We start from the raw sequence: 12,955 nt of genomic DNA, 5'->3' as shown, positions 1-12,955 counted from the left end.
ACATGGGAGCTTTTCTTGCACGAGTCGTTCCGAGGAGTTAGCCCTTCCCTCCCCGGCTGAGAGCCTGTGACGCTTGCCCAAGTTCTGACTACCTGAATTCTAAGTGTTTCGTGCTCATGTTATAAGTACACTTGTTCCTCCACATTTGCTGGTGTAGGTGCACCAGGACCCCCATGAATGTGGGAAAACCACAAATACAAAAACACTATGTTTCACACCGAGAGGTCACCTCTCAGGAACCTCCAGTGCAACACTGTGGGTCAACAACTCGCCAGACAAATTGACCATTAGAATTGTCCAGAGGAGCAACAAATGCGTATGGATTGTTCCCTCTAGGATATCTCCAGATCCTTCAGTGCAACCTTTGGTTAAAGTTGACCACAGAGTTGTTCTGAGGACCTAGATATTCCTAGAGAGAACAATTCATAAACTTCGTGAATAATCAAAACGCCGCAAAGTCAAACCGCAATATGGAGGGAGAAGTGTACTGACAACTGCCAGCCCTAAAGAACTTATGTTTACTTTCTGTTTCTTGAGGAAGTAGCCAAGTTGCTTTAAATGGCTTTCTTTGCTTCAGGAAAATTTTTAGATATGTTTCAAACACAAACGTTTGTTTGGAAGAAGGCCAGTAGAGTTCAATGGGATTTACTTCCAACTGAATGGGTATAGAATTGCAGCCTTAACCTTCAGCAAGTGGATTGCTTAGTGCAGTGTCTCTGCTTGTGTACAGAGCAGCAAATAAAAACTGCCTCTGAGCAGACGAGTCCGTCTGCTGTGGAAACTGCAAGTGAGCAGTAGGGCCGAAGTTTTTACTGGTTCTCTAGGTTTATGGAAAGCTCTGTTTAGTTGCAAAACCAGAATGTTTAATTGCTATGCCAATTGGCTGGAGGTATGCTTGTCATAAAAGAAGCGTATTTCAGACTAGGAGACTTGTTTAAAGAAATGAGGGAGATGCTGTAGGAGCCTGTTGTTGGCAGAACAACAAAGACACTTTTAGCACTTTAAAGGCAAACACACTGATCTGGCATAGGCCAGGGGAAACCTGGATTGGTGTGGAGGCCAAATTGCACTCCCCATACAAGTCAGCGGGATGGTTGTCATCGCAAGCAGGTGGTTGTCATCACAAGCCCAAGTCCTGTCCCTCCACTGATATCGCATATAGTCTTCTCCCCGCTTCTCTAACCTCTTTCAGATTGGAGAGAACAAGTGAATGGCTTTCTTTTTCAGGTAATATGGTATTCTGCCATGTTCCCAGAGGAGAATGTGGTTGTAAATGATTGCAGCTTAAAAGCAGTGAGATCTCCTGCTCCAGCGTACTCTTTTTCCTCATGGGATTGGAATGTAAAATGGCAGTTGGTCAGTCCTGCTGTTGTTTCCAGTTCTCAGGACAGATATCAGCAGGTCTCCCTGCTACGCTTGCACTCTCATAGGAAAAGCTGGGGGATCTCAATAGCTCAGAGAATGGAGCTTGGGGAGAGGGGTCTCCACACCTTTCCAGGCTGATGCTGGAATCTGGACTCTTTTGAGACTATAAGTCCTCGCTCACTTTTCATAGGCTACAGTACCTTTGTCAGATACATGAAGTGCTCTCCTTAGTTATAGTTAGAAGGTAGAAGTGCATGTTGTTCTTCCCAGTTGAAGTACAGTGGGTGAAGGACTGCCGTGAAGGGAAAAACCCAAACAAAAAAACACGTTATTTTTGCCTAAGAGAAAACCTCTCTGGGAATCTCCAAATCCTTCAATTCTAAGGTCAACATCTGCCACGTGATCATAGAATCATGCTGGAGGACCTACAATGCCTAGAAAGAGTTCCTCTAGGAACTTCTAGGCAGTGATGCGAACCTATGCACGCGTGCAGGAGTGGCATCAGAGCCCTCTGTGGGCACAGGTGCCCTCAGCCACCAGCACAGAGTTTGCCAGACTTCTACTAGAAGCCAGGGACATGGCACTTGCATAAATAGTGGTTTTGGTTGCAGTTGGGCACTCGGTCTACAAAAGGTTCACATCATGTTCTAGGTCGCACAGTTCTATGGTCAACTCCGCAGAATTGCCCTGGATGACTTAGATATTCCTGAGAGAGCATACTAATCAAATCTGCAAATAATCAGATCCACAAAAGTCAGAGCTACAATGTAGGGCCAACGTACTGTGGTTCAGTAGCTGAGTTTGATGGCTTACATCCTGTACCTTCAACAGAAAGATATCCACGGGGGTGGGAGTCTGCGCCTATATGAATGTTTAGGGGTAAAGCACCCTACCTTAAGTGTCCTTATTGAGGCTCAGCTCAGCGCCAGATGTTCATTTTTTTGGACTCTCAGAAAGTCAGTGGTTTTTGTATGATGCAGCTAATGGTAGTATGAAACAGCACTGTGCCGGACTATTGTGGTTTTGCTGCTGCCTGCTATTTATTTTATTGTGCTATCCATTTCCATGCACTTTAAAACAGATAGTGACTGAGGCCTCGAGGTGTGTCGTCCAGATTTGCTCCTGCCTATCTGTACAATTCCTTCTGTAGGCTGTGGTATTCCTTCTGGTATTTCCAGTGGGCTGGAGAGTGACTCTGACTGCCTAGTTAGTCCACTCCTTCCGTAAGGACGCTTTTGCTTGCTCCTTTGATTATGTTATCCTTATTATTTTGGAAGCTACAGTTTGCTAAGAGCTTTTATCTCCTGTGACGTGAATAGGACAAAGGTTTTGCAGCACCCAATGTAATTGATTGCAGTAGTTCACAGAGACCAGGTGCCCCTTATCACTCCGCAACAGTTTTGTGAATGCTTGCTGTTATCATGTCATTGTCTTTACTGCTTCTTTGGCCTCATGCAACCACTTTCTCCCCAACGCCTTCCCTCCACTGCCTCTCTCTCTCCCTTTTTATCTTTGGAGTGTTGTTTAACAAAGCTTATAAATTTTTAGTTTTTAGATGCTGTGAAATATTTGATATTCAGTGAAACTGGCTCCAAATGTCTTGTGTCATACCTTTTATCAATTGCCTGCAGACCTTTCTCTTTATAGCGGTGGGGGAGAAACTTTGCACTGTAAAAACAGCGAGAGGCTAGCAAAAGCTTTCCCTTCAGACCATGAGCACACAACATTCCCTGGCAGAGGACCAAGGTGAAGAACTCGAAGCTGAGGTGCTAAAGGCCAAGACCCTTCTCAGCCCCCCTTTTGCTGCAGGGAGTTGTGTGAAGTAAACCCGGCTTACTTCCCAGCTTGTGGACGCGTGGCAGTGCGGCGGGTCTTAGGGCTTCCCTTGGTCCTCTGAAATGACTGGCGAGAGTTGTAGTTAAACACCAGTGGTTTAAAACGGTGCTCTGTCTTGTTAGCTGCTCCACTCTAGAAAATGAATACATTAGCTCTAAGCTTTCCAGTTTTTTTAGGCTTGTTGTTGTTGTTACCCAGTCTCAAGTTCCAGGCAACCCGTGGATGCGACATCTCCAAGCACCCGTCCTCCCACTCGCTTGCTTAAGTCCTGCAAATTCCACTTTGATGCCTTACGAGTTTATCCATCTAGCCTATCTTTCTACTCCTATGTCTTTCTTTTCGATGATGTTACGTCACTTGTGATGTGACTGAAGTCGGACAGCTCCTTCGGATCTGGCTTCTAGGAGATTCAGGCTTTTTGCCTTTGTCTGCCCTGGTATCTTAGCCCTCTTCCTCCCAGCACCACATTTCACCTGACTTGATTTTCTTCCTAGCCTACTTCCCCTGCCCCAGCTCTGCGTCGTACCTGGTGATGTACTTAGGCCCCAATCACTTTCCGTTTCCAGTTAGCTTTGATAAGAGTGGCAAAGTTGCTTTACACAGGTGTCTTTGCTGACAGTGGCACTCGCCTTTAAAATATACATTGGCCTTAAAGCACATGGTTAGGACCAGCAGCAGGAGTCTGTTTTGATCCTAGTGTTAGAAAGGTGGTACGATACATGGGATTCCAGTGCTGACCTTAGACATCGGAACTTGCTCCTTCAGGACTTCATTAGGCTCCTCCCACAGCAAATCTTCAGGAAAGCCCACGACCCCTAGGTTTTACGGCTTTTCTCAGTAGTTGGAAAGTTTTAACTTTATAAGGGTTTTTTTCCTGAAGATAATGTGAAAGAACAAAAAGGGGTTTAGTCATAGGAATGATAGCCAAAAGGCATAGGCTTGTGGTCAGAACATCAAGCTTACAGAGGAAGAAATGAACTAAAAAACTTGGCCTGTAATGAGTCTTTTATTGACATGGTGAGCTGCCTTCAGAATATTATTCCTGACAGTTGACGTTTGCCCCATTTCATCCTTCCCTATATAGAAATCACCCCATTTAAACAAACTAAATGTCTAAGCTACCGTGGGGGTAGGCCAGGTTCCAACCGAATGTGTGAAGACTCAGACGGGTAGTCCATTTTGGGGGGGACAATGGAGCTGTAGGCAGTGTTGAGAGCTGTGTCCTGTCAGGTGTTCCTTCCATCCCCTTCCCTATGCATGGACTGATGATTTGGGTAGCGGGCTGCCTACATGAGTCAGCGTTCATCGCCATATTTGGCCTGTTGCCAACTGAGCTTTCTTCTTCCCTGTTTCGTGTCTGTCTGGTGCCTGACTGAAATCCTGTTTTGCTTAGTCACGGGCCTGATGGCATCCCCAGAATGGGCGTGGATGACAGCGCTCAGACGACCGCCCAGCCCTCTGCAGAACTCAATTTGAGGAGGCTGAGGAAACACCTTACCACAAGACCTCCCTGTGCCTGCCTGCAGTACACGCAGAGCATAATGTCAATCAAAGCAGTCACCTCCTCTTAAGACGAGACAAGAGCTGTAGTTGCTGGTTTCCACGTTTGCCGCTTAGCTATTGCCAGCCTCACACCCTGAGATCCTGTACTGCAAAGCTTCATCATCTTGGCCTTGTTTGGATTTCCAACAGCAGACAGTTGGGTATTGCTGGCTTCTGCCAAAGCACTGCTTTGCCTGAAGACCATTAAGATGCTTGCTCAGTGTGGAGGCCCTCACGTAGCATCACTGCCTTAGGGTGACGTACAGCAGAACGGGACTTTTACACACTGCCCAGTTTGGTGACAAGAGAAGACTACAGCAGTGGCAAGCCTTTTCTGGGCAGACTCTTACTGGCTCAACTTAGTTGGAAAGGACCAGGGACAGTCCCCTTACTACCTATGCCCTAAGCAAAATTGACTTAACCATCCTCTTTGCGTTCTCCCCTCCTTAGCTACTGGGCACTCCCATGATCCAGCTGGTGGCTACTGTAACACCAGCAAAAGTGGTTCTGCATGGGCCGTGGGAATACACTGCAGGTGAGCACACAGAATACATTTGCCAGGCCTCCAACCATCAGCCTTTTCCCCCGCCTTATGTTCCCACTGTGTGGACTACAACCCCCAGTAGGCCTTTTAGCTCGCACAACCCTCTGTCATGCTTGCTTTGGGAAGATTAGAATTTTATTTATTATTGGTTCTATCCAACCTTTCTCCTAAAGGGATTCCCGGCCACTTGATGTGGAGATCTTACCTTTGTGTAATTGTGTCTCTGCCAGCACCTGAGAGTCTTCCCAAGCTCTTTAGCTTCTGTTTGCTTGAATATTTTTCCTCCCTCCATGGCTAACTGCGCCACTTTTAATTAATTAGTTAATTCTTCAAAGCACTTACAGCCCCCTAGGACCAGAGGACTCATATTTTGGAGATCTCAGTGCTTCCTAAACAAATTGCCATAATGCACGAACAAACACCGTAAGAGATGTAGTGAACTGTCTTCAAGCATTCTGACACTAAATAGCACTGACTCAGCACCGTATCATTAAACAGACTAGCCCCGATCAAAGTAGACATCATATATAGGTCCCAAAAGGGCAGCATTGAACAACAACTGCCTTCATCCTGTGGTTACTTTGGCGCGCAGTGTGGGCCATTAGGACATGGGCCCGTTGACTATAATGGGCCTCTACATAGGACTGCCTTGAAACGTGCGGCAAAATTCACTGGTTCAAAGACGCTGCCCGGCTGTAACAGGCGCCCCGTACAGAGCCCATACACTCCCCCTGTAAACACTTCATTGCGGCCAGTTCGTCCCCCGGCCACCATCCCAAGTACTGGTTATATCCTACACAGCCCTACATGGCCCACAGGTCCACATTATTTGGCAACCGTTTCTCCGGTAAACCGCTCGGACTCTGAGACTCCTCTGGAGAAGCCCTTCTCACCATCCCACCACCTTCACAAACACGTTGGGGGACACGAGCGGGGCCTTCTCAGTGGCTGCCCCCGACTCTGGCAACTCCCTGCCCGGGAGATAGAACGGCTCCCTCCTTGATGCGCTCTCGCCGACGGCAGGTGACGACCTATCTCTTTCAAACACATTCAGTAATCACTCTAAGAACACACCGGAATGTTGGACTAGTTAATCATTCTGTTAATGCATGTCATTTACCTATTATTTTACCATGTTTTAATTTACTTTCTGTTTGTTGTTGCTTGTTGTTTTTTTTGCCTGTACCGCCGCTCGAGCCCAGTCCCTGGGAAAAGCGCCGGGCCTAAAATAAATAAATACCAAAAATTGCCCATTGAATACAGCGCCATAAATGCCGGGCATTAAAACCCTGCTCTGCCAGCGTTTTGTCGTACCTTGGCGTACATGGTAACACACGGGGGCGGTCTTAAAACAGGCGCTATAGATTAACCTGAGCACAAAATTAATTGCTTTGCTCCACAGGGCTTCCACCGACGTACAATAAATCCCATAAAACCATATTTTAAAAGAGGCACATTAAAGACCGTCTTCAAGCCAACCAATTTGAAAAACAAAAGCCCAGAATAGTACCTTGAGTTCCATATCAGCCAGACAGCCTAAAAGATAACATACAATGTATCAATGCCCATTGAAAGGTCAGCCCGCCAAGTCAAGTCATATACAAAACGTTTCTGTCCCCAAACTGACCAGAGCCCCGGTTGGAATGCTCTGGGCAGGCTTTATTTCTCCTAATTTACCGCCTTTGTACAGCGCTGGTATAATTACAGCGCTATGAAATAAAGTTAATAAAATAATCATAATCTAATCAACTTCCTGATTTTAGAACACCTCTAGATTGTACGACTCATTTTCAGTGTTAGTTTAAGAAGATTAGATACTTGCCACCATTATCTGGCTCTTTAAAGGCACAACAGCCGGATGTTGACCGGGGCAGTGGCATTATGCAGTAGTATCACCTCCCAACCACTCTTCAGCATCCATCTGCACTGCTTGACATTCCCCAAACTGTATTCATAAACAGACCCCCCTAGAGTACATTGCAAATTTACCTGCTTCACTAGTGTGGGGTGCCTGAGAAGAGACTTTTCTCTCTAGAGAAATTGTCAACGTGTATCAGCCCGAAATTAAAAGCCACTCCATCAACCTCTACCATCTATTGTTCTGTAAAGATACGAATCAGGCCACCCAAATGGTTCTTTTCGGGAAATCAACTCTCCAAAAACTAGTTATGAACTGTTGTGCTTGCGTAATTTCCCATACCCTGTCGATTAACCACTAGGTTGTTGGTTTAACCTGAGTAGGTCAGGACCCTCAGAACTGCTGGTCTTTTTTTTCCTGGGAATCAACTGGGCAGGCTGTCTGTTGGTCAAGCCAGCCATGCACTTTTTCCTCGTGTTTCCTCGCCACATCTGAACCATCCTCGTGAGAGCCAGTGCAGGAATGACTCCCAACGGATGGCCCTCGGAGAGACTGTTTTGGAGGTTACAACTTGGCTGTCGTACTGTGTTCCGCTTGGCTTCATCCCGCCGCTGACTCGTCCGTTTCTGCTGTGCGGGACAAACCCCTTTTTGGAGTGGATGCAAAGCCTTGATGAGGTTTCTGTAACTTTAGTAAATTTGTAACACATTTTTAAAAGCCTTATATGTTAATCTCTCCTTATCGGTCTGTCTAAAGATTTCTCCAATCTCTTTGCTTGCAGACAGCCTTGCTCGTCAGAGCAGCTTAACGGATTCCAACTGGGACGCTCACGTGCAGCCCTGATCCAGCCCGCTGCTTCCTTCCGGCGGTCAAGATCCTTCTGAGCAAGCCAGCTGGAGAACGCAGATCACAGCCCAGCACTCAACAAGCTGGAGAACTGTGGAGTGTGTGTTAGTATAGATAGCCAGAGTGAGCAAAGGAGTCTAAAGATACAGTAGCCTACGCAGACTGTATTGTGCGGGGTACTCGGTTTGTGTTGTTGTGTGCCTTCACTCATTTCTGACTTGGCGAACCCTAGGCGAACCTACCATGGGCGTTTCATGGCAGGTTCTCCAGAGGGATTTTTCCCTTGCATCCCTTTGAGGCTGAAGAGTGTGATTCCCCGGGTCCCCAGTGGGTTTACATGGCTAACCGCAGATTCCAAACCCTGGCCCTCCAGAGTCCTAGCCCCATGCTCAAACCACTACCACAGCTGGTGTATTCTGAGCATCCTATTGTGCTTCTAAATCAAGTTTTTTCCCCAAAGCTGTGAAAATAGACATGGAAATAGGATCGCCGGCCGAGGTGTGAAATCGACTTAGTTGAAAATTCGCACCTTGTCCAGCTCCTGCCTTTCTCTTTGACGTCAGACGACGTGACATATTTCCGCTGCCGCCTTTGTCACAGAGCAGAATTGCATTATTTGGGAGAAGCCTCAAAATGTTCCAGCAGCATTACACAGTGTGGTCGATGCGGTTGTTACTGTGCACGCCATCCGCCTTAGCCACAATAGGTCAAATAGACAATGGATGCCATGTAAAGCAGTTAGAATCCCAGCTTCTTCTCCATCACTTATCTTTATTAGTTTTCCTCCTTCCATAAAGGTTGCGGGTTTGCGGGGGGTGATATCTGTATCCTGGAACATTTCTTATAACTTTTTCTTGATGAGGAAGACCTGCTCTGAACCTGGGGAAGGCCATACATCTTTCAACCTCTCTCTTCTTTTTGCCACAGGAACTCCTCTCCACCCTTGAACCTTGAGAAGCCAGTGTTGAGAAGAGCCACGCATGTCCTACTCAGATACGAGAGCCTATCAGTACCAGAACACTTGGCCCTCTGGTCAAACTTAGGCAGCCATGACACCAGAAGTTGCCGGAGTCCTCCAGGTATCTGGGAAGGCGAACAGAGTTTGCCTCCTCAGAATGTAGTCTAGTGGTAATTGAATTGTTTTCAAGACCCCCACGTCTCAGTGTTAACATCACAATTGTAAACGTCATAGCTTCGGAAGCTTGAGACACGAGTGATGTAACCCTAATGTATTCTTCTTCCTCAAGGAACCACAGAAGCTCCACTGTTTTTCCTTCTAGAATTGCCACTGACACTCTCCCCTTGAGCTTCATTTGTAAATTCATTGCCCCTCTTGAATTTTTGTCTTTGTTTGCTATCGTGCCCTATATTTCAACATGCCCTCCAAATGGGGTTGAAACATCCAATGCGAGTAAGCATAAGAATGTTAGTACAGCGCACCCCGCCTCATATGCGGGCGTGCTTACCGCGGCTTCAGCCTTGCTGAAGCCACACGGGAGGCAGGGGTGCGCATCCCATAGGGATACTGGGGGTGTGCGTTGCCGTCACCGTGCCACACTGCCACGTGCATGAGCCCCATTCATTTAAATGGCTCGAGCCATACAGGAATTTGTTTAGCGGGGAACCGCCGGATCCCCCACCCCATCAGCAAGTGCCTGACTCCCTTTCAAACCCTCTACCAAGACTATTTCCTTGCTTCCTGGAGTTAGAAGACGATTATTGATTCGCCCTACTCACTGCCCCTCTACCCTGGAGGAAATACCTTTTGAGCGAAGCAGTTTTTAATTTTTCTCCCAGCCTCTGTCCCCAATAGATGGATGAGGTTTATGTCCAAGCGGAGTTTAGCTCCTTGGGGGCAGATGAGTAGAAACAAGAGCGCATGTGGAAGGAAGCTCAGCTCCAGGAAAAAAAGCCAATTCTGTTTAATCTTAGTTTTCAACACCCTTTTTCCTTATTGCGGCCCTCCCAGGATGTTGAGAATTTAACTGGAACTCAAGACTTAAAGACTAGTATAGATTCACTGATTACGGCTCTTCTTCTTGCCACTTGTTTAAGATGTATATTTAGTTCATCCATCTCCTTCCCCTATGTAAAAGTTAACTCGTTTTTTATCTTTTAAAGAGACCCAAACCAATCACTGTGAGATGGGGATTTGGCTTGAAACAAGAAGAGGATTGACCGTTACTCACACTTGCCAAGACTGATTCAGGTCAGATTACAGGAATTGCATTAACAAAAAAACAAGACCAGAGGAGTGCTCATCAGCTGTTAATCGTTTTATATTATATTTTACTAACTGGCAAGCCTCTGGACACACTGCACTCTTAAGAGTAAAATCGATGCCAGGGTTTTCAGAATAGGTATAAGCGTCTCTGTTTCCCCCCCAGATATTCGCCCTGATGCAGGGAGATGAGATCGCCTAGATAGCAAAGGGATTTGCTCCGCTGTGGAAAGGGATTGGCCACGTCTTAAAGTTCCTGGAGTATCTTTAAGGTTCAGAAGAGGGGAAGGACTTGGATCATAGAACCATCGAGTTGGAAGAGACTGAAAGGGCCGCATCCAGTCCACCCCCTGCCATGTAGGACCCACAGTCAAGCCCCAAAGCACCCCCAACAGAGGGCCATCCAGCTTCTGTTTTTTTAAAACCCTCCAAGAAGGAACTCTGGCCACCCTCTGAGGAGTATGTATCCACTGTTTGAACAGCTCTTACTGTCAGAAGTTTTCTTGTCTCCTAATATTTGGTGGATATCTGTGTCTGTAGTGTTGAAATCCATTGCTCCATATCTAGTATCTGAAGGCATCAGAAAAGAAGCGTTCTCTATCATCAACATGATAATCCCCTTCAATAATTTAAACAGGGCTATCATAGCACCTCTTAATCCTTCCAGTTAGGACCTTTCATCAGTCTATGGTGGGTTTAATTTACTTAATAGAGTTGGAGAACAACTTCAGGTATTTGGAAAGCGAATTAGGGGAAGTACCTTTTTCTTTCTTTTCCTTTTATTTTCCGTTGTTTTTGTGCCATCTTAGAACCTAACTTACTGTTATTCACACAAAAGAAGAGAAGGGTGTTTTAACACACACCTCCCTGTTCTTTTTACTCAAATGAGGTTAGAGAGCTTATATGTTTTTTCCCCTGCTTGTCTCCCACTCTAGGCCGGCACACAAGGCCAGACTCATGATTGGTTTCAACAGGTGGAAAGTGCCATGTTTCCTTTTTTTTTCCCAGGTATCATGTGTTCCGTAGAGTAACATTGCAAGAAGAAATACTGGGTGGGACAGGGAAGGGGCTTTTGAAAGAAAATCTTGTGGCTTGTCAGAGAGGTTTCTTTCTACTTAACAAGGTTTGAAATTATGGAGATGAAATTGCAAGATGAGCTACGGAATAGTGTTGGGCCCCTGTGAAAGTGACCCACAACTTCCAGTGGCGTTGTGTGGGAAGTCAACGTCCTTCCGACAGGTAGGGAACTATTTTATTATATGTAACTGTTGGCTTGTGAAATATACTGCAAGAGGGTGGTGGGTAGGACTGGTAGGCAAGAAGCCAGGTGCTGTTGGTTTTTATACTGGTGCCCTATTCTGGTTCAGAATGCAGAGTGCCCTCAAACATTTGCGGTGGAGAAACTCTGTGTCCTGGCTACAACCGTCACAAGCTTCTGGTCTGGAGGTGGAAGATGTCATTATCAATGTCAGTGCCAAAGCGCTGTCACGGCACAAGGGCTACCTGACCTTAACAATCTCAGGTAACTTAATCCCGTCCCTTGGCAAGTCAGAGTTGGAGCGCGGTGATCCTGGTCTACTTTCCCACCACTTGTGATTTGTCTCTGTGTGTGACTCTCTTCTTTCTCTCCTCTTCAGGTGTAGCCTGTAAAACAGTCTTGCAGCGTCCCCTTGACCTTTAGCGCAGGCCCCCCTGTGACTGGTAAGACTGTAACACAACATCAGCCACCATTGTGTATCACCTGGCTATACAAAGAAATGGGTAAGAGAGCTTGTAATGTCCATGGAGTTTTTTGTGAAATACTGTTTATCAGTCCATGGGGTGGGCAGTGGTCAGTGTGCCTAGGCACTGCAGCCACACGGTTGTGATTGTATCCCAGGGCTCCAAGGTCACTCAGCCTTCCATCCTTTCTAGGCTGTAAATAGACCCAGTTTTTGGGTGTAATTGGATTACACATTGTAAACCGCTTAGGAGTGATAATTCACTGAGAAGTGGTATAGAAAGTCTTTCTAGTGCTATTGGTAATGTATTTATGTATCAGGAAGGAGCTAGCAGGAGGGGGTAGAATGAAGGTTGAGAGTGAGTTGTTGGAATGTTTGGACGGGATTTGAATAAGGTTTGGAGGTTTGACAATTGTCTGGGGTGCAGTTTTGGGGGTGAATTAAGCAAGGATTAGTGGTAAGAGAGTCAGGTTTAGGAGTGGCATTTAAGAGCTGAGTTTGGTATTTTTGTAGATTCGATAGAGTTGGGAGTGAGAGGGAATAGTTGTTTTAATGTATTAACGTAGTAATTTAGCCCCCCTTATGCTCCCCTTCCTCTGTATAATAAGTGCCACATTGTGAGTAGAACCTTGAAACAATTGTTAGGGTGGGAAGGAGATCCGCTTATGAAGATTGGCTATTTGTGTCAATTAACACTGACCATCTTTTTTTTGCTGTCTTTTTTCAAGGCCTTTACTAGTCTGTGCCCCAAAGTAACAATCGCTGGGGATCAGTTGACAGAGAAGATCACCAACTGGACGAAAGTGGTCCCCGCCTTTGTGCAAGAGCCCGCGAGGCAATTGACTCTCCAGTCCTCTTTCCGGCGTTGCAAATCAGGATCAGGAACTGGACAGGTGAAGAAGGGGCTCAGAATTTGGGTGTTTTTTTTCCTGTCACTCTGTACCGGAGATAGGGATCCCCCGCCCCCTATATCTGCCAAAGTCTTTGCCTCTAGCTGATACTTTAAGACATTTTAGACATTA

The 12,955-nt window shown here is 46.3% G+C and overlaps 1 protein-coding gene across 1 annotated transcript in view; it reads left to right on the top strand.

Annotated features, from left to right (window-relative positions):
• The window catches only part of LOC121916617 (regulator of nonsense transcripts 1-like), a 24,075-nt gene extending 12,182 nt beyond the window's left edge, over positions 1-11,893 (top strand). Inside the window, exons 2-5 of the mRNA XM_042441909.1 lie at positions 4,597-4,713; positions 5,194-5,278; positions 11,580-11,734; positions 11,850-11,893. Of these exons, the coding sequence (XP_042297843.1) occupies positions 4,597-4,713; positions 5,194-5,278; positions 11,580-11,734; positions 11,850-11,893 (401 nt within the window). The remainder of the gene's footprint in view (positions 1-4,596; positions 4,714-5,193; positions 5,279-11,579; positions 11,735-11,849) is intronic.
• The last annotated feature ends 1,062 nt before the right edge of the window (positions 11,894-12,955 follow it).

Source organism: Sceloporus undulatus, chromosome 10 (assembly GCF_019175285.1).
Source record: "Sceloporus undulatus isolate JIND9_A2432 ecotype Alabama chromosome 10, SceUnd_v1.1, whole genome shotgun sequence".
Classification (NCBI taxonomy): Eukaryota; Metazoa; Chordata; class Lepidosauria; order Squamata; family Phrynosomatidae; genus Sceloporus; species Sceloporus undulatus.
Note: the sequence above shows the minus strand (reverse complement) of the source record. Positions and strands in the feature narration are given on the sequence as shown.